Raw genomic sequence first — 21,541 nt, 5'->3', positions numbered from 1 at the left:
ATCGACCAGTTTATTTCACTCTTTCATAGTTACATTGACCTCGAGGTTAAGTATTATGTTAAAAAAAAAAAATCCTTATTATTTTTCTTTGGTCATTATTTTCAATAGTTTAAAAAAAGAAAAAAATTCAATATACATCGATATCGACCAATATGAAACACTTATATCGTGATATACTTTTCAGTCATATAGCCCAGCCCTTTATAATCACACAAAAAATTATTATAAATGAACTATTACATGTTTTCACATGCTCCAAACAACAATAACAAATTGTTTTGAAAATCTGATATACTGCCAACCTGTAGTTATTTCACAGTACAGGTTGATGATGTGATATAACATTTTATCAAGGCATGCAGTTGGGGAAAAAAGTCTCAGAGTGCTAAGATGTTTCGCCTTCTTGCCAGATCTGTGAAGCCATCACCATTCTGCTGTCTCTTAGTAACCACCCAGCTATGAGAAGATCCCCGCGAGAGAAGTCATCAATGGAGGAGCCATTCTGGCTTATCATCATCTTAAAAATATATGTATTTAGCTGGAGTCTGCCAGAAAGAAGAATCACTGGGAGCCACATTGAGAAAAAGATTGTTGCCATAATATTTGATTAAACTCCAGATGCTGAGAGATGTGTGCTATATACCCTTTTTCAATAAAGAATATACACCTTTGTAAAAATCTGTTGCTTTTTCAAACATCTTTTGTAAAAATCCACTTAAAATTTGTGGAAAAAGTTTGTTTGATTGAAAACAAATGAGATTTTGAGCAAAAGAAAATTGCAACTTTTAGGAAAATTGCCCGAAAAATCAGATAGATTTGTACACTGTAATCTTGAAACAATACCGTTTAAAACACTGTCGTTATATAAGCATAGGCATCGATACATACAGAGCATGGTTGGTATATAAAAAGTTTATGAAGTGTACTTTTCTTGTCATGAGCGTATCCGTCATATTTGATATGGCAGTGCCCCCGTAAACCAATGCACGTCAACTTCACAGACGAAAACCTACAAAATGCACAAAGTGCAAAATGTGTTTCGGTCACCCATTTACAGACACTAATTAGATTCTGGTAACAGATTGCCACCTGAAACAATGTATGCAGTTTTTAAATCTGATGATTATACACAATTGCGCCTTCATAAAGCATATTTCAGTAATTACTACGTTAACAGTGTGCCACTCATAAATGTTAGTTTGAAAATCTAACATGCATTCTTTGAAATAATTTAAGTGTAGACATTCATTTTATTGTGTTTGTTTTGTATTGTTTTTCATTTCATTTTTACAAATAATATAGTTTTTGTAGCAGAATCAGTGTGTAGCGAAACTGGGGGCCACTCATAACAGTGTAGATATTGTATTGTTTTTCCTTTCAGTTTTAAAAATAATATGGGTTTGGTAGAAGAATCAGTGTGTAGCAAAACTGGGGGTCACTCATAACAGTGTAGATTTTGTGTTGTTTTTCCTTTCAGTTTCAGAAATAATATAGCTTTTGTAGAAGAATCAGTGTGTAGCGAAACTGGGGGTCACTCGTAAGAGTGTAGATATTTAATAGCGACCGTGACCAATGCCTGCATTAATCCTGCTCGCCTCTAGGGCCACTTAGAGGGGATTACTTAGAGGGGATTTTGACGAAAAACCTTGTTAAATATGTCTTGAAATACGGGGCTACAGTAAAATAAGTTGTGAGTTCTTTTACCAAAATAGAGGTTAATACTCTGACCCAAACACACACAATTCACGCTTGACTTCTTTATATGGACAATGTTTATTATATACAGCTATTGAAATATACGAGAAATACTACGATATCCTATTCTATGGCAAGCCAAAATAAATGAAGAGAAAAAACACACACACATATATATATATATACACAGATATACATATACAGATATATACATATATATATATATATATATATATGGGAAAATGGGACATCTAATAGATGAGTGTGAGAAGATGTAATGATTATACTGACGGTGGCGGACTTTATGAGGTGCATTAAGTTTGTCAACGTTCACTACAATTTTTGTATGCACCAAGCTGAAGCCCTAGTGAGCTGCAAAGTTGGCATTTATGTTTGTATTGTATTGTTTGTTAAGTGCTTTGTTACAGCTCTAGCTGTTATGAAATGCGCTATATAAATAAAATTGTATTTTATTGTATTGTATTGATCAGCGGAGTCTCTCGTGATGAGTAGGTGGAAAGACCTTCGCTTGTTTGCAGATGAAAGAAAAGAGGGAACAAAAGAAAAAGACAAAAGGAGGCAGCTGAAAGCAGCAAAACAAAAACTTGGTAGTCTCGGCGAGACCTGTGCAGTCTTGGAGCTTCGTCAGGGCCACCTGGGGTAGTTCTCTGGATTTAAAGCAAGGAGCAAAGCCGGCATGTTGCTTCAGCTTTTGCTCCCAAGAAGCCAGATTTTTCTCGGCTCACCTGCCACATGCGTTGTGGTTGTATTGATCGAGAACCCAGGTTGTCAGCTTTTGCAAGTTGCAAAGTGATATACTCACTCACAAGGTACATATTACGTACATATTAATTTCCATGACAGGCTACAAATCGATTTGTAGATTTTTTTTTAAATGATGTTGAAGACTTTATTTTTGGTTGAAGAGAGCAATGTTGAGCAGTGAGGCCAAAAAGCAGAGTGCGCCGAGCAAAGAGCAAAAGGAGACTTTGCCAAGAGAGACCCTTTTTTTTCCTTGTTGGAAAGGGTGGTTGAGGAGAGAGCATTGCAAAGAGAGATGTTTCAGTTATGAAGAGAGGGCGAAGACAGAGTGAGCAGACAAAAGGCCAGACCTTTTATCTACTCCAAGCAGGCAGAGGTGCATAGTTTATGCGCCTTAGCTCAAATTTCAGGTGAGACTAGCCCCTTTTCCACCAACGAGCCCAGGAACATTTAGTTCCTGGTAATAGTGTTTCTGGTAATACAAAGTTCATTCTGTGGCTCAGGTGGTTTGCATTTCTACCTTCAACACATAGTTCTTGATTAATTATGCTAATGGAACTGATGTTGTATCAGTGGGAGGAGTTCTGTTACGTTGTTACTCATTATTGACACCCCATGGCTCTTAAATATCATTATTTAGAGAACAATTCACTCACCTATAAAGCTAGTATATTATTGTGTCTTAATCTAAGTTTTATACGTATTGGATAACTTTAAAAGATACAATCAATATTCTAATGTGTTAACATGAAAATCAGAGTGAAAGTGTTGTTGCTTAATGCTCATGTAAATATATATTTTTTTTATTTAAACTTTACCTCGATAAAGCAGTGGAAAATTTATTCTCATTTGCAATGTTATGCAGGCTACAGTCTTTGAGGCAGTGATCTATATATTTTTTATTTAAAAGTTATTCCCTAATACACATAATAGCTGAACCGATTTGTAGCCTGTCATGGAAATTAATACGTACGTAATATTTACCTTCTGAGTGTATCACTTTGTATGTATATGAGTATATATATTTGCTTTTATTTTGCCATGTTTAACTCTGCTGTCTGTAGCCTGGTCAGCATTGCAAATACCTTACCTGGATAAGTAAAAGTTAAATAAATGAAATAAATACATGACTTCATTGACAGCTGTTATGGTGTTTTTAATTACAGCATTGTGAAGTAAGTTTGGAGGATAAAAATTATACATTGTTATTTTTTATTAGTGCACATTAAAATACAAAACAAAGACAGCCAGAAGCCGGGCTGGATTTTCTAGTCCTGCACTCGGACCAACTCTGCATCGTCCGCAACTTGGAGAAGTGTTTGGCTTGCCACACGTCATTTTCTGCCACAGTGAACTCCTGGTTTGCGATTTCCATTTCTGTGATTGAATCTAAGGTCCCATCCCTTATGCGCTTTCCTATTGACATAAAAACGCCAAATTAATAACAAAACTGTCCTGCAAGTTACTGTAAGGGAAACGTCTTACTGACACGGGCGAACGCTGGATGAGAGTTGCTGCTTGGTAGCCTGATGGAGAGCTCACACTTGTCCCTGCATTGGTAACTTCTTCAGCATGTGTATCCATAACAGCTGCAAATCAAAAAACGTGCAGAAAATGTCATAGTTTAGCATTAGAGGATATAAGTCAGTGATTTATGCAAACATTTGCATTTCATGTTCAACAGTTGGTTTTCTTTTAATGTATTTATTCAGGGGCAGTTTTTTATTTAATGTGCAATATTTTATTTTTTCATGAGTAGTGTACTGTACTTGAGTTTATAAAGGTGGAAACTATGTTGAGTTGGCAGAGCGTTACCTTTGGCATCAGCCTGTTATTGCTATACAGTATGTAACTAAAAGTGCTGCAACAGGTGACAAACTAAATAAAAACACAAAGTATTTCTGTGAGTATAACAGGTATTTTTTTTACCTTCATACCTCTGAAACAGAAGCGTAGCACATCCAGGATCCAGGAAGAGTTGATTGGTTTCCTTTTCCGCTTACATTTTGACATATAAATGCAAAATGAGTAACAGTAAATAAATGAAGTGTCCTATACGTTATTGTAAAATGAAATTTATCAGGACTGGCAATGCTGGAGTCACAGGAGACGCTGCACTTCTGTGTAGACAGCTCATGATTTCTTTGCTTGAAACTGTCTCAAAATGTTCATCCAGAACAGCTAGATGAGTAAATCAAAATACATGCCCAAAAAAAGACAGAGTTCACTATTAGATTATATGGGCCTGTAATGTAAGCCTTACATTTGCATTTTATCTTTAAAAGTTGCCTTTTTAACATTTAATTGAGGTACAAGTTATTCAAAATGCAGTGCTTCATTATTTAGGTGCATTTTTTTCCCCTGTATGTAAACATGCTTATGTTCAAAATGAATATTGCAGTGGCTTACAAAAGCGAATATACTTTCTGTAAATGAATCCATTAATACTTCAGTGGTGAGACTTTGAACAGGTAACCATTTTCAGTGCGGTGTAGTCATTAAACACATGCACTCACACTTATTTGCGTTTCTGCTGGAAATTACTACAACAGATAACTAACTCAATGACAATATTCTAAGTATTACTGTGAGTATTTTGTGTTCACCTTCGTCAGCAGTGCCACAGCAGAATCCTTTGCTCCGGTGTCCAAGAATGACCCAGACTTCTGTGAAAAGTCTACTGTACACCTAAGCACTTATTTTAGGTCTTTCCCGACTCTGCAATTAGCATGTTTAATGACTCCTTGTTCACCTCCTCAGTGAAAGCATGACTTTTTAGTAGGGTAGTTTATTTGTCACCATGGAGTAAAGGATCAGCATTACGCAGCTCCTTGCTGCTGCTACGCACTAACTTACATAAGATAAATGAATTCTGCACTGCTGCGGTGCAAGAAAGGTACCTTAGCGGCTAGCACTGCCAAGCAGCCACGAAATACATGACTTTCTGTTGTATGTGTGACAGCGGAAGTATGACGTGATGCTTTTTTTCTTTTTTAGCCACTTCGGCGTTGATTAGTGTGACCCCTCCACAGTAGCATGCCGCTGATTGATGAGCGTGGGGATAACAGCGAGAGATAGACCGAAATGTTTTTTTCAGGGCCGATACCCATACCAATTATTAGTATATTTGGAGCCCATATTCATTTTCAGCAAAAAGGAAAATATTGGCGTCAAAATCTGAAAAAAGATGAACTCTGAACTTTGTTGAAATATCTTTAAGCATATGTTTATTTGCATAATATTGATATTTTTTTAATCATCATTATTATTATTAAGGTTTGCCAATATACATCTTTGTTGTAAAATTCTAACAAAAAGGCAGCATCAGCATGTCTTCAAAACTTACATGAAAACTTAAACAATAGCTCCATATAGTTTTTTACTGCAAATAAATTCCTCCAAAATTTCAAAATGCCAGACATGTTAAAATTCCACTAATATTTGTTTTGATTTCACACACAAAACAAAAACAAAAAGTGCAGTGTTCCCAGGGTCAGTAGAATCTCTTATAAAGTTTTTTAAATTAATAGTTCCTTGAAGTTAACATAGTTTTTTTTAAGTGATTTAATATTGGCCATCAGATTTTAAAAAAGGCCAATGCCGATTCTTGTCAAAACACTGTATATCTGAGCAATAATCGGCCGATCCCTAACATCAGCCCTTTAGAAAAACCGCAGGTTTAACGATCTTGAAATGGCGGCCATTATGTCACTCCTTCTGTTGGATTCCCAACCTTTACTGAGCCAAGGCGCATGTTGAAAGAGGAAGTCAACCTAAACATATTTTTTTCCAGAATATGTTCTAGTTGAGACAAGGCATTCTGATTAATATTGCGTTTGTGGAATATGAGTTAAGCAGCAAAATCCACCTGCTTTTAGTCATCTCAGGGGCGGCCATTTTGTCACTTCTGTTGACTGAAAATGGAATCACAGATGCTCAGGGCTCAGATAACCACCAATCATGGTTCATCTTAAGAAAACAGGTGATTGGTCGGTACCTGATCCCTGAGCAACTGTGATGTCATTTTCAGTTAACCGAAGTGACAAAACGGCTGCCTCCAGAGATTGCTAAAAGCGGGTGGATTAACTCTTATTCCACAAATGCAATATTTATCAGAATGCCTTGTTTCAACTAGTGGGCCTGCATAGAACATTGTGAAAAAAATTTGGATTGACTTCCCCTATAACGGTGAAATCTGACATACACGGAAATTCAGGTTACATCGCCAGTGTAGGAACGGAACTTGTTTGAAAATTGAAGACATAGTTAGTGTGTGAGTGTTTTTATTTTCAATACTGGTGTTAAAAAATAAATAATAATGGTATCACTCCGTTTTTACTGGTATCCCATGCAACACTAGGTACTTTGTTGTAGGGTTTTTCCTGCGTTCAAAATTGCGCCAGAGTGACTGAGATTGGTCAACACAGCCCGATTGATGTCTAGGGCAGCAACGTATTTCAACTGCAGTTGCATCGTTCGCCACTATGGAGGTGCTACATCAGGCCTGGCCAACAGTGTTGTTTTTGGCAGGCATTTTAGATTTAGTCTTAGTATTTTGCGCAAAAATGCTTATTAGTTTTAGTCACATTTTAGTCATTCCTATTAGTGATAGTTTTAGTCTAGTTTTAGTCGACGAAAACACCCCAAAAAAGGGTTTCGTCTAGTTTTAGTCAACAAATACTCAAAAAGGTTTTAGTCTACTTTTTTAGTCTAGTTTCAGTAAATTTTAGTTAAAAACAGACATACATCATTTCCACCCAAAAGCAAAGACTTGATCTACTAAGGATTATGCAATCCACACAGATGAAGTGGTAACAGTGGAATCAATACACATTACTCCAAAATAAGCAGAGAACCAAAACATTTTTTGGGGCAATTGTTGTGGCTTTATTTCCACTTAATTTGTGGCCACATTCACCGTTACCGCTGTCTACAGTGCTCTTTAACAAAAAAACATTTTAAAGAGAGAATTATTTTTGGACAAATCGCATTAACTTCTGTTATTTAATTTCATTAAATTTTTAGTGTTTGTGAACTTGTCTATGAATTACTCGAAGGGTTGTTTTTAACCAGTATATTTATTTTTAATAATTTTTTTTTGTTTTTCACAAGAACCTATTTTTCAGAAGCTCAAGACAATACAATAATGCAGCTGTTAATGAAACCATACTATTGAACACCAATTAATGGGCTAACCTAATGCATTTATTTATAAAGAAAAAAAAACTGCATTTTGATATTAACCCAAATATTGACTGCATGCAAACATAGTCACTGACGACGTCAGAAAGCATTTCCAATAGGAGAGGGTCTGCCAAGAGATTTACTGCTATTTTGGCGGACTTATTTACAAGTAATGAGGTGAAGACAATGGGGAAGCCTTGATAAATAAAGTGCGGTTACTGTATTAACACTGAAAGATGTATCATGTCTCGTCTTGAATTTCCTTTTTAAAATGAGCAAAGACTGGGATTTCTGTTATAACAATGAAAGGTACATCTTGTAAACCAGTGAGAAAAGCCTCACTTTTTACTTCCTGGTCGGCTGCTACGTCTGCACTTCCAAATATGGGCACGCTGTTGCACGTATGATAAAGAGCTTGTCCGAACGTGGCAACTGAACAGATTACATTCGGCAAGCGAGGTACCAGCAAATGAGATGGTGCATTTGCGGAAATAGATGGTAAGAAAAAACGTTGAGTGGTGTTGTCCACCCAGGTCACTCTCAATGGGTGGGGAAAAAAAAAAAATTTAAAAAAAAATAAAAAATAAAAAATCAGAGCATAATACAAATATGAAGTTCAACACAGGACGTTTTAACAGTTTTTGTTGAATGTAATGGCAACCACACAAAAAAAATAAATTAAAAAAAACAAAGCTTTTGTTCATCAAATCAAGCTTCCTCTGTTGTTTTTATTACTTGCAGTTTGCTGTGTGTGACAATGGAGATGCAAAATTATAGACACGATATGAGAAAAGTGAGACGATATAAACGTTATCGTCTTTGCGATTTATATCGTAATACCGCCTAGCTCTACAAAGGAGATTATTTTGATCGCAAAATAACAGTTTATTGCAAGATAAACACTGCACTTTGACTATGTTTACATGCAATCAATATTCGGGTTAAGGTCAAAATTCTGATTTCTGAGTTAGGGATGGGGAATTCGACTAATTTGCCCGCCGACTAGTCAACTAGTCTATAAGCATATAATACATATTGAATTCAAACTTTAAAATGCAAATGTTTTGTGTATTTAGGGGCTATTTTAGCCCAAACATTCAGGAGAGTTTGTTCATTTAAATTCTATTGATGTAACAACAACTGACTGAATAAAGGTGAACAATTGAAAGAACATTTCTGATACATTTTTCCAAAGCAATGCATGGCATTTATTATAAATAATTTAATGAGCAATAGTACAGACTCCCATTCCAGGAGGGTCTCATTCGCCAGCACCATGTTAGCTGCATTATCATGCACACAGGCGACAACTTTATTTTCTAGTGCCCACGTACCCATCACACTCCGCAGGAGAGCAGCCAAGTTTTCAGCTGTGTGTCTTTCCTCCAAGGCGCATTAACACTTCTCTCTCTTGGTGCTCAGCTTGTTCACAGAGGCATGAGGAACAAGATGCGTGAGGAACAAGATGCGTGATAATGCCGCGTTTAACCGACTAGTAAAATACAAAATGTTTAATAAATCGTATACGGTTAAACGACTAGTCGGGCACATCCCTATTTCTGAGTCATTCGGAACAACCCGTTTACATGGCTTGAGCGGAGAAAGTTAGCCCCCACATTTAAATAGCCCGATATTCCGATTGTCGTATACATGCATATTCAGGTTGGAAAGGAAGTAACCCAGGCATGATATTCAGAATTTTAAAAACCTGAATTAGGGCATATTTGGATGATTGCGCACGTTTACATGGGTTTTAAAAAGTTTTAAAAGGTTTATTGGCTGCATTTAAATGCAATCATTGTGAATCGGAACAATTTGTGGAGGAACTCAAATGTGTTATGTTACCCTTCATCTGGCGATTAGCGTGGGTCTTTAACATCCATCCAGCCATTAAAGGTGGCAAAAACATGCATCAAATTAAACTGCACTACTAAACTAACCACCAGAAGGTGCTGGAACTGCACAAATGGAAAACAAATTGGGCTTATAAACAGATTTCCTGCTATTAATATCGTGGGATGACGACGACGATATCGTGGCAAGTTTTATATCGCAGTAGCACAATATTGCTGATATTTTGATATCGCTAGCAACTACATTGTTTATTCGCCTTTCTCAGAATTGTTTAAAAGAAAAGTACTGTCCATATGTTTGAGCTGGCATAAAACCAAAAAATGGTGTTGTCAAACTTGAGTTATACTTGAAATGCATCTTTTTTACAAAAACTTTGAGATCTCCGTTTTATTTTCACAATAATGATTTTCAGTTAAACTTGTCTATGTTCTACTGCTGATTATTAAAGAATGTTACATTTTAGTGGGGGGCTGATGCAAGAAAGTCTAATCTTTCTTTTAGTTTAGTTTTTAGTTTAGTTTAGTTTCCATGTTTATAAAGCCATAGAACACAATATTCTGTGAGCCTTCAAAGATAAGTCAAAATCCTGTAAAAACAGTTGGCACTCAAGGTGTTTGCTGTCCTGCAAATGGTCATTGAATGAGTTAAAACACTTGGGTGAGCTTAACATTGACATTTACATAATAGGTTTGCATGTAAAAATGACATCAGTACTAAAATTCCAGCGAGGAGGCTGACTACACAGCCGAGTGTGGCCGCATTGTAACGTACCATTTCGGCTGTTTACGTTCCAAATTGGACAGCGTGTTGTCGGTCGGAAAACTGGGGCCATTCCTCATCCAAATAAATGTGCACGTCTACTCATTTCTACTTCAGTTTCTGTAAATATCCTGACTGGTGTTTAATGCCTCGTCCGTCCTAACCGTGATCAGTAAAGAAGCAGTGTTGCCTCGCCCCGTCCTAACCGTGATCAGCAAAGAAGCAGTATTTTTTATTTTATTTTTATTTTTTCTTTCAAAGCAAAGAAGCAGTGTGCGCTCGTCCCAGCCTAAATCTATGTAGCTCTGCTCGGAGAGGTTAATCCTTTTGTTGTTGAGGTGGGCATTAGTAGAGATGTTCACATAAATTTTGGTGCCAATTGATCGCCGTTTTTGGACGTAATAAGCAATGAAAGTACAATGATTTCCAATGGAGCGTTTGGAATCGGTTCCTCCCGTGACTCCGGCCGAACAAGGATAGAACGGTAGGGGGCGCTGCCATTGGCCTAATTAACGAGAGGCGTTATTCATGGAGTCACTTATTTCCTGATTTCTCCAAAATGAATGGATATAATAGAAAATGGCAACCCTTTTCATTTTCCTGATCAAAAAATATATAAAATGAACTTGTTAGTGAAAACATGGCCATCGTCCCTTTAACAGGGCTGTGAGAGGAGGTTTAGAGATTCTTGTAAACATTCACAGTTTTAATGTGTCATTTCCTGTGAATTTGTACTGTCCACTCACCTGGAAGTACTGTACGGCAGATGATTCTTCTGTTCTGTCACTGAAGACTGATCGCTCACAAAGATGCCCCCGACAGTTCTTCAAGATGTTATAAAAGGACTGAAAGTCTAAAGTTGGAATGCAATGGATCAGACAGGAAAAGTTCTAAAAAGTTAAGAAGCAGTGCTAACAAAAATCCAACTTCTAAGTTATCACAAGGTACTTCTAATGTGGCGGAAGTGTAGGGCCATGCAAAAATACCGGCCAAACCCAGTGTGAAAAATTACCATATATACTCCCCTCTTAAATTATTGGAATTTTGTTGGACTATAGATTGAAAATATTAAGGGTGGACATTAGGGCTACCACAAACGATTATTTTGCTAGTCGACTAATCACAAACAGTAGTTGCGACTAGTCGACTACCTGGATCGTTTGTAAATCGCGGGATATCACACCAGCAAGCTACTCTTTGGAACCATCATTATCTTAAAGTTTCTTTAATGCGGAAGTCAGCCCAAACCTATTTTTTTCAAGAATATGTTCCCAGCAGGCCCACTAGTTGAAACACGGCATTCTGATTAATTTTGCGTTCGTGGAATATAAATTAATCCACCTGTTGTTGATGTAAGTAGCTGGTACCTCGTTTGCCGAATGTAATCTGTTCAATCAATTTCCGGCTGCGAAAAATCTACTAAACAATAATTTGTACTGTTTTTAGGTCACGAAATAAAGAACTTCAATTTAATAGACAAATCCACTTTAAATCGACAATCGCAATCGAAATCGAAAACATAATTGGCAGGACGACAATCTCCCCTATGTCTTTTGCCTGCGATAAACAATAGTGTTGTTTCGATACAAATACTGGTATCGGGTGGTATCCCGATACCGCATTAAAACTCCAGTACTCGGCCAGTACTAAAAACTATAACGCCGATGCCGGTTATCGATACTGGTATCATGATTTGAACGCAGTGCGCATATTTGAGAGCCGCATGCGGAAGGAAACTACGAGGAGAAACCTTATCCACTATTAGCGTTATTGGTCATGGTCTACTTATGTCTAGTTTGGTGAAAAAGGTCGCTATAAGGACATACATCGCCACATTGGAGGCAGTTGCTTGGGGGGACTTTGACGCTATCAAGAGCCTGCAATTACTTTGGGGGCATGTCGGCTGGATCTTTGTCTCGTAGCAAAGAATGTTGCTTTTGTTTGACACAGTACATCGATCACTAGTTTAATGGTGTAAAACGTCTTTCATGAAATAGTTTGTGTCCAGATAAACTCGCCTTCATGACCCTGCTAACTGCTAACAAAGAGACGAGTTTGTTTACAACACATCGCTCAGCAAAATGTTCTATAATGTTCCATCAACGTATATGAAATTTGTATACCTATATAATTAACAGATTAATGTTGAACAGCAGTGCGAAGTAAATCTTGCTTGAAAAGTAAAAAGAAAACAATAACTGATATCAAGTCATAAGATCATAACCTTGTATGTTGTGATGGTGTTAAGTGGTCACGTTGAAGATTTGACAGCCATTGTGCACGTCTGCTTTCAAACAACTTCGTTTTTGCCTCCGGTTAATTTGAAACACTGCCGGTATCACAAAATGCAATCTCTAGTTGACCGATTAGAGCAAACATAAACAGCACAGGTGTTAACCCTTTTTAGAAACACATAACGGACTTCGTTATCCCACTCACTCGACCGCCTGCCCCTCTGGCAGCATACAAATGTGACGTCACGCATTGGGGGGGTCGGTTAGAGTCACTGAATATATTTTAGAAGTACAAATGCTGCACCTTGCTTTATTACAAATGTACATTCGTGTAAATACAGTATATATCCCATGTCTCACTCTCACAAGCACGAAGAGCTATGAAAATAGGCTGTTTATTCAACATATGTATTTTGTGTATATGTTACGACAGATACTTCGCAAGTGATGATTTAAATATGAATAATTTTACATCCAAGTGAGTGCAATTCTTTAGAATTACAAAAAAAATTGCACTTATTTTGGATTTTTTTCAAACAGTGAGGTATTGGTACGGTATCGGCATCGGCCGATACTGCACAGCCAGGGCGCGGAATCGGTATCGGGGCCAAAAAGTGGTATCGGAACAGCACTAAGAAATACTGCATAAAAATCTTCACATCTAAAACGAGGCAACAAGGGATTACAGTATACAGTACTGTAACATCTAAAAATGGATGCGGAATATTATTAAAAATGTATTATCTTACTTCTGGTGATTTTTCAACAGCTTCTGCTTGTATTGGGCATTAAAACAAAAACAATGCTTCTACCTAACCACAGTGATGTAGCCAACGAGCTACAAGCTGATATGAATTGATTTTTAGCAACCCTGCTCGTCATCGAAGCGAGGAATCAGCCTCCACCCTCTGCCCCAAAAACGGGCGTCCGGCCGGGCCGGAGGGTCCGACCAGTCCGGCCCGGGGTCAGACTGCCCAGCTCTGGTTATTTTCACGTCCTTCTTCCATGTTTTGTCTTTCATAACCCACTCCATAGGAGTTCTTTTTCTTGACAGATTCCAAACTACTTGCTTAGATTTTCTGTTGATCATCTTTATATGACATGGTCTAAATCGGATTATTGTGCCTTGAAATAGCTTCTGTAAAAAAAATTTTAAAATGCCTAAACAGAAATAAAATGTAAATGTTACTTCTGAGTAGGGCTGGGCCGATAATTCGATATATCAATATGTATCGCGATTGACACGTGATCGATAGAAAATGCCGCCAGCCGTCCGCTACGCTCACGGGCCCGGCGGCCGTGCGCTACGCTCGCGGGCCCGGCAGCCCTGCGTTACGCTTGCGTTGAGCGAGCGAGCGCCGTAACTTTGCTCAGATAAATGACCACTCGACTCAGTACAACTCTTACAATTAAATTATATTATGCATGATAACCCTATTAAAAACCCGTGGATGGAGCCATGGTGTACAAGTAGAGGAGTTCTTGTCTTTGACATGCGAGCAGTAGTTAGCCTTATCTGACACCGGCATCGCACTCAAGGTAAAATCAAGCAAGTATAATATGAATGGACTATGGCAATAATGAGTCCGCTAAAAAGATAAAGTAGTCCTAAGACTGTTAGTCAACGATATGAATGGACTATGGCAATAATGAGTCCGCTAAAAAGATAAAGTAGTCCTAAGACGGTTAGTCAACGATGATGTATGCACTGCAAGAGAGGATTGGAATACTCTATGGAATGTATTTAATCTTTATATCGACCAGTTTATTTCACTCTTTCATAGTTACATTGACCTCTTATTAAAGGTTAAGAATTATGTTAAAATAAAATAACCTAAATGTATTTTTCTTCCGGTCATTATTTTCAATAGTTTAAAAAAAGAAAAAAAAAATCAATATATATCGATATCGAACAATATGAAACACTTATATCGTGATATACTTTTCAGTCATATCGCCCAGCCCTACTTTTGAGTGTACTTGCGGATTCGAGAGTACCTGCAGGTGAGGAGAACTGAATTAGGACGCTGTTGCAGCCCAGGGTGATAATGAATGACTGCTTCCCCACTCTGCTGCATTCCGTCTCCCGAGAAACTGAACACTTGAAGACACTCGCTTCCTCTCCTGAAAAGAATGAGATGCTTTATTAGGGGTGCGCAACAGATTGAAAAAATATCATCGCAATAATGGCACGTGCAATATGCATATTGCAATGATGTGCAATTATTACTTAATACTTATGGAATTGTCTTTTACATGACTTTGACCAATCAGATGCAACCTTAAATGTGCATCATCATCATTCAATAAGAGAACAGTATTTATGGGCATTACTAATCATTTATACAATTAATTTACGGCAAACCAAAAATGTGTTTCTTTCAATAACATAAAATGTTATTTCTTTTGGTATATGTTACATATAGCAATGATATAGATAAAGTTTTTCCAACATCGTGGCCAAAATGTAGCGACCATTACATACAGTGTCGGGTACAAATAATGAATTTGCTCCCAATTATTCTCTTTGCTTTCGTTTACATCATCCACTAATTTCCTCTTCTTTTTTTTTTTCAATGTTTTGTTCAATCTGGGTTCAAACTCATCAAGCGGCATGCAGCAGGCCTTGCATTCTTGAAAAACAACTGCACAAGCAACAAAGATAACATTAATACAATTATTTGTTTGTTCTTTTGTGTTTAGGGTTGGGCATTGATAACCAGGAATCGAGTGGAACTGGGACAATCATTCCAGTTCTCCCAGAATCGTTCAGATTTTAGAATGTCGGTGCTAAATTTTTTCCTAGTTAGCTGCACGGAAGAAGCACGAAACAAAGTAGAATGGAAAAAAATGTGTATGTATGTATGTATGTATGTATGTATGTATGTATGTATGTATGTATGTATGTATGTATATATATATATATATATAGGGTGTATTAATACGTTTCGGTATGGCATGTTCGGTTCGGTCCATTTGCGTTCGGTTCGGTCCACTTATTAGCGCGATCTTACGCACGGGCGCTATTGACTGTTGCACGCGGGAGAGCCAGGACGCCAGAAGCTGTGATAAATCATAAATGCATGGATAAATGGCATTATAATGGCATACGCAAACAAGCCAGAGCTCGAAGGTCTCCTGTTTGGGATCATTCTAGCTTTCCTGTTAAAATCGCCGATGGGGAAAAGTACGTGTCCCAAAGTTGTGTGCAGACATTGCTACATGAGATTGTTGGCTATGTTGCAGGGAACGCGTCTAACATAAGGAATATCTTTGAATGTTTCTTAGACGAGGAAGCAAGCAATATTTTTAGCCAAAAACAAAGTACAACAGTTCTGTTCTTCATTCTCCGCTGCTTTTCTTGCTAGCCGTACGATGCATTCATAAACCTCGGAAACATCACAACTCACCAACACACAAATCCGACCACAACACAGATAACCCAATTCGTTACAATATGCTGTTGAACATTCAAAGATTTCAATGCCTAAAAAGTGTATACAATTTCATAAAGAATTTTTAAAGTTACTGTATTTTTTTCATGATAAAATTTGTTTTAATACAGTTAGCAATACTTGTAACTAGTGTTGTAGCGATACCACTTTTTGGGCTCCGATACGGATTCCCCGATACTGGCCGATGCTGATACTGCACCGATACAAAATCAAAATATAAGCACTATTTTTCTTGTAATCCTAAAGAATTGCATACTCACTTGAATGTAAAATTATTCATATTTAAATCATCACTTGTGAAGTATCTGTTATAATAAGGCTGCTCGATTATAAAAAAAAATATTAATCCCGATTGTTTTGGTAATAATTGAACGATTATTCAAACGATTATTTTTTGCTACAAATCAAGAACAGGTTTAAACACATTAAAATGTTAAGACAAAATTCTTTGAAACACTATAATAATTTAAATTCGTTTTGGACCTAACAATATTTATTAAATTAATTATTTGAAAAGATGTAAAAAGTGCAAATTTATAAATTAAAGTATGGTTTTCTTGTATAAACTAACAGAGCATTGGAGTTCTTGTATAAACGAACAGAGCATTGGAGTTAACTTGCTATGCAATTATAAATTGCCAAAGTAGTGAACTGCTTGGAGTAAAATGCCAATTTTGACAGAACAACAGATATGCTATTCATCTATACATTTAGACCTTTGTCTGGAGCATTTTTGTTTTGTTTTTAAAGTAATATTTGAGTAATTTGTTTCTGATCAATTACAAATTTAACATGCTGATTGGGTCAAACTACCGTATTGGCCCGAATATAAGACGGTGCTTTTTGCATTGAAAGAAGACTGAAAAAGTGGGGGTCGTTTTATATTCGGGGTCTAGACATGACACCCATTCACGACGCTTGATGGCGCCAGATATCATTGAAGCGAATGCATAGTGAACCCCTGTCAAGTGAGGATGACGTGCGCACAGCAAGACAGATAATGTTTGTGAAGAGTAATGTTCTGTCATGACAGATCTCAGCTACTTTTAAGTTAAACCAGTTTGCATTATTTTTTTGCAATGTTTTTCCTTATTCAGATTTGTTTCAAGACTACAGTTACAGTTAGACTTCACTTTGATAGTTAATGCAGTTATTGCAATTTTGTTGTTTGATCACAATAGATTTATTTACATTTCAAAAAACAGAAGCCATTCATTTACGAATCTGATTGCACTTTAGTTTACATATATAAATGTTCAGATATTAAGCTTTGAATGAGGCAAAATAACATGTGTTTTCTCTCAAATATATTGTTACTGTAATTATTTTCTGTATAAAAATTGATTTGGTGTTCAAAAAAACTTTTTTCAAACTTGAGTCTTGAAAAAGAGGGGGCCGTCTTATATTCGGGCCAATACGATAATTTAAATGTTGACTGTTACATACTAGTAATCTATACAATGCTTCTAAGTTACAGTAGGCCAATATAATATATTGCATTTGAAGCAATTTGAAACAAAAATGAACACAGAAAATTTGACTTCATATTATAGACTACACAAGAAATTTAATTTAAGTCACAGTAATAATGTTTGGCATGGTTTCTATTTTGGTGCTAGTAAAAGTAGTGTATATTTGCATAAGATATGTTATTTAAAATAAATCCCTTCTGTTATCTTTTTGTGTCTCTCCGGTGTTGATGGGTGGGGGTTGCTGTGTACAGTGTTTCAACATTGCGCACGACGCCAAATCTGACTGTTTTCTTGCTTTGGTATCATAACATCATCAAAAACTAAATGATGGTTGAATAGATGCGTCGCGTTGCCGGTGGGTGCAGAAACAACTAGCATTTTATACGTCTTTGCTCACCATCTTCCACGGCGAACCCAAAATGTAACCAAATAAGCGATTTCGAGTTCGTGTGCCATTTTTAGGTCTGTTACTCTGTTAAAACATTGAGTAGGAGCGTGTGCAGTGTGACTTGCCAGGTGCGGGGTACAGGCTGGATGGCTGGCTAGCTCGCTAGCTAGCATGGAGAGGGCAGCGCCGCGGAGTGAGCGTGGAGTGTAATAATCGAAAATGTAATTGTATTTCGATTAATTGCACAGCCCTATGTTGTAACATATACACACACAATACGTGTGTTGAAAAATCAGCCTATTTCCATAGCTCTTCGTGCTGGTGAGATTGCGACATGGGCTAGATATTAACATGCATGTACATTTGATTAAAGGCACGGTGGGGCTGGATGGCCACGTTTTCACTAACAAGTGCATTTTATATATTTTTTGATCAGGAAAATGAAAAGAGTTGTCATTTTTTATTTTATCAATAAATTTGGGAGAAATTAGGAAATAAGTGACTCTATGAATAACGCCCCTTGTTAATAAACAGAATGGCCGCGCCCTATACCGTTCTATCCTTGTTTGGCCGGAGTCACTGTAGGGACCGATTCCAAACTCTCCATTGGAAATCATTGCACTTTCATTGCTTATAACATCCAAAAACGGCGATCAATTGGCACCAACATTTATGTGGACATCTCTACTAATGCCCACTTCAACATATCAAAAGGATTAACCTCTCCGTGGCTGATTTATATGAGAATGAGGAAATGTGGAAGTCAGCAGAGCTACATAGATTTAGGCTGGGACGAGCACACACTGCTTCTTTGCTTAAAAAAAAAAAAACACTGCTTCTTTGCTGATCACGGTTAGGACGGGCGAGGCAATAAACACCAGTCAGGATATTTACAGAGACTGAAGTGGAAATGAGACGGATGAGGCATGGCCCCAGATTTTCGACGCAGGGAACTGCGCGCCACTGCTTGTGAGGCGACATGAAGACACAGGCTCATCTTCACCTCGACTCGCTGGGCGGACAGTAAGGAGCTAATGTTGTTGTGCTAACGCCTTTTGTTTTAACGGCCTGAAGCTAGTTGTTGCTATTAGCCGACCCAATCCTAACTTTAACCGGGGAGGGAAGCGGGGAGCTCCAATTTGCTCCAATTTATATGTATATATGTATATGTATATATGTATGTATGTAATATATATATATACATATATACATATACATACATATACATATACATATACATATACATATACATATATATATATATAAACCCGTCCCGACCCGAACGTAATGATTGACATTTTAGGCCCGACCCGGCCCGAAATTCGGGTCGGGCTCGGCCTTAAAATCTTACCTCTAATCTGTGCATGTCAAAATAATTTCTTCCGCTCAAAATTGTGATGCATGAACACACAAGTCCTTGTCCGATCAATATTTTTAGTGTGTATTAAAACAGTGCATCTGATTATAATTCTAATCGGAACTCTGATCATATTGACATTTTGTCCATGTCAACGTAGTGTCTATTTGTGTGCTGTTTTTCATCCATTTACATTTTCTCCTCCCAGCATCGTTCCAAAAAGTGTGTAAACACTGCATCTTGCGTATTCATTGACACACACATACTACCTAGATGAGAACTACTTAGCACATCTGAAAGGTGCAGTCCTCAGTGCACACTGTTAGTAAATCAGGTTGTACATTTATTTGTATGTGCTAACTGTGCTATGACGTTTGCACACTTCTCATAACACTCTATCCAATATTCCTGGCCCAGCCCCTCTAAAATGTAAGAATACATTGTGGCCCGCAAGTCACATTTGCCCATCCCTGGTCTAGAGCCCTGTATGTATAAATGCTTAAAACACAAATTAACATTCTCTTCTAAATACCTTTCATTAAATAATCCACAATCTATCCGAAGCACATGATACTCCTGGTGTTTATTCTTCTGTCTATGTGTGTAGTATCTGTACTGAGGCAGGACTGTGAAAACCAAATTTAACCAAATAATTCACCATAAGTTTAATTCCTGTCAGGCTTGTTTTAGTTCACTTCCGCATAGTATAGGTAGCATTTTCATTTCAATTAAAACCAGAATTCTTGCATGAGGTGCAACTGGTCACTTATTTGTGTAAACGTGAGTCAAACAAATGTTAAAACAACCACATTGGAATTGATTTAAAATTACAAATATTATTGTGATCTTAAACGAGACTGTTTTTATTATCAATAAACACAAATAATGCCTACGATTATTGCTGGAAAGGAATATTTTGATTAACGCAGTTCTAATTTTAATTTAGGAGGGAAAGGGGCAGGCTATTGTTTCAAGAACAAAGATGAATGCATAAGTAATGAAGGCCTTCACCCAAAAAATAAAAGCCAAATTAATCACAAATTCAATCCATGTCCGTCAAAATACATAATGTAAAGCAACGTTCCATTTACACGGCTTTGTCAAGTAACTAGAGATTGCACACGACATACCATTATGTGACCTACAACCTACTACGCAAGGGGCAGCCGCTAGGACATCAACGTGCTCCTAAGGTTGACGTCTTCCCCAAAACAAGTTTAGCTACCTCAATTTGAAAACAAATTTAACGCGATATTATCAATGGAAATGAATACTAGGCACAGGATAGAATAAGACAAATTATTAAACTATGGAAACAATTCCAATTGATAATAATAATCAACGGCATCGTTATAGAATATTACACCTGGTGCTATATGCTAGTGCATTAAAATTGAAGCAGGCTAGCGGTATTGTTCCACTATTAAGCACACCACTAAGTAACACAGCTGGATAGATTAGGTTTTGCAGCTATTTGAGGATCATGTCTTTATAGTCGCTATAATTTAAACGGATTACACCTACTACCGAGGCATAGGGAAAAAGATTAGCCTTTCGGTTCCCTCGTGAAACACTATGTAAAAACGACTTGGTCCCTCATGCGTTACCGTTAGCCAAGGCTATCAGACTAGCTGTATAAGCATGTGCATAGCATAGCTTAGCTTAGTTTAGCTTAGCTTAAACACTGGTCATGCAGATGCCACATACGTCCGATGTGTTAATGTTGAAATGGTTACCGTACCATTAGAGAGGTTGAGTAATGCAGTATCCTGTGTGGTTTTGACTTCCAATCGCAAAGGTTGCTGTTCTGAGTGCCGCTGTATGTCTCCATTTGCGTCTCCGATGGACAGGAGCCGTACGCCGGGAAACACTGACACCGCCATTTTTAATCTGTAAATACAGGCAGCGAGGCAGGTCTGTAGCGCATTCTCTTCCACAGATTGGGGATACATAAAACACTGTAACAGCGCCCCCTTTTTTATTTGAATATGATGATACGTAAACATAAACACAACGTTGCTTGAACTCAATCCATATTTGGAGTTAACTCCATTTTCATTTCGCTTTGTGTAGAGACGATGCGTGTCTCTTTTGGTCATTGGATATTCTGTTTGGAAGCAGATATTAAAAATAGAAGAAGGACTCCTTATTTGATTTTCATTTTAAAATACAAACACCAAAATTGAAATCCAGCTTGATTTTCTAGTTTTCTTTTCCGGAACGAGTAAGGAAAAGTCTAAAAACAGTTTTATTTTCATTTTTTAAATCTAAAACAAAAATAGAATATTGTACAGGCCACCGACAGCATTTCTTCTACTGACCAGGAGATGGCGACATCGTAGCGCCTGAAGACGATGGCCCAATCCCAATACCCGCATCCT

At 37.4% G+C, this 21,541-nt stretch overlaps 1 protein-coding gene across 12 annotated transcripts in view; it reads right to left on the bottom strand.

The window, feature by feature from the left end:
* The window catches only part of carm1 (coactivator-associated arginine methyltransferase 1), a 123,798-nt gene extending 102,698 nt beyond the window's left edge, over positions 1 to 21,100 (bottom strand). For all 12 annotated transcript variants that reach the window (XR_015090082.1, XR_015090083.1, XM_086055144.1 and 9 more), the window contains exons 1-3: positions 20,902 to 21,100; positions 14,487 to 14,612; positions 11,001 to 11,107 (exon numbers count right to left, since the gene is read on the bottom strand). Coding sequence is in view for 10 of the 12 variants with exons in the window: in XM_086055144.1 (XP_085911270.1) it covers positions 11,001 to 11,107; positions 14,487 to 14,612; positions 20,902 to 21,043 (375 nt within the window). In the remaining 2 variants the exon portion in view is untranslated. The remainder of the gene's footprint in view (positions 1 to 11,000; positions 11,108 to 14,486; positions 14,613 to 20,901) is intronic.
* Positions 21,101 to 21,541: the final 441 nt, after the last annotated feature.

This window comes from Filicampus tigris, chromosome 16, assembly GCF_054856515.1.
Source record: "Filicampus tigris isolate MCC_2025a chromosome 16, RoL_Ftig_1.0, whole genome shotgun sequence".
Lineage (NCBI taxonomy): Eukaryota > Metazoa > Chordata > Actinopteri > Syngnathiformes > Syngnathidae > Filicampus > Filicampus tigris.
This window is presented reverse-complemented; position numbering and strand designations above follow the sequence as displayed.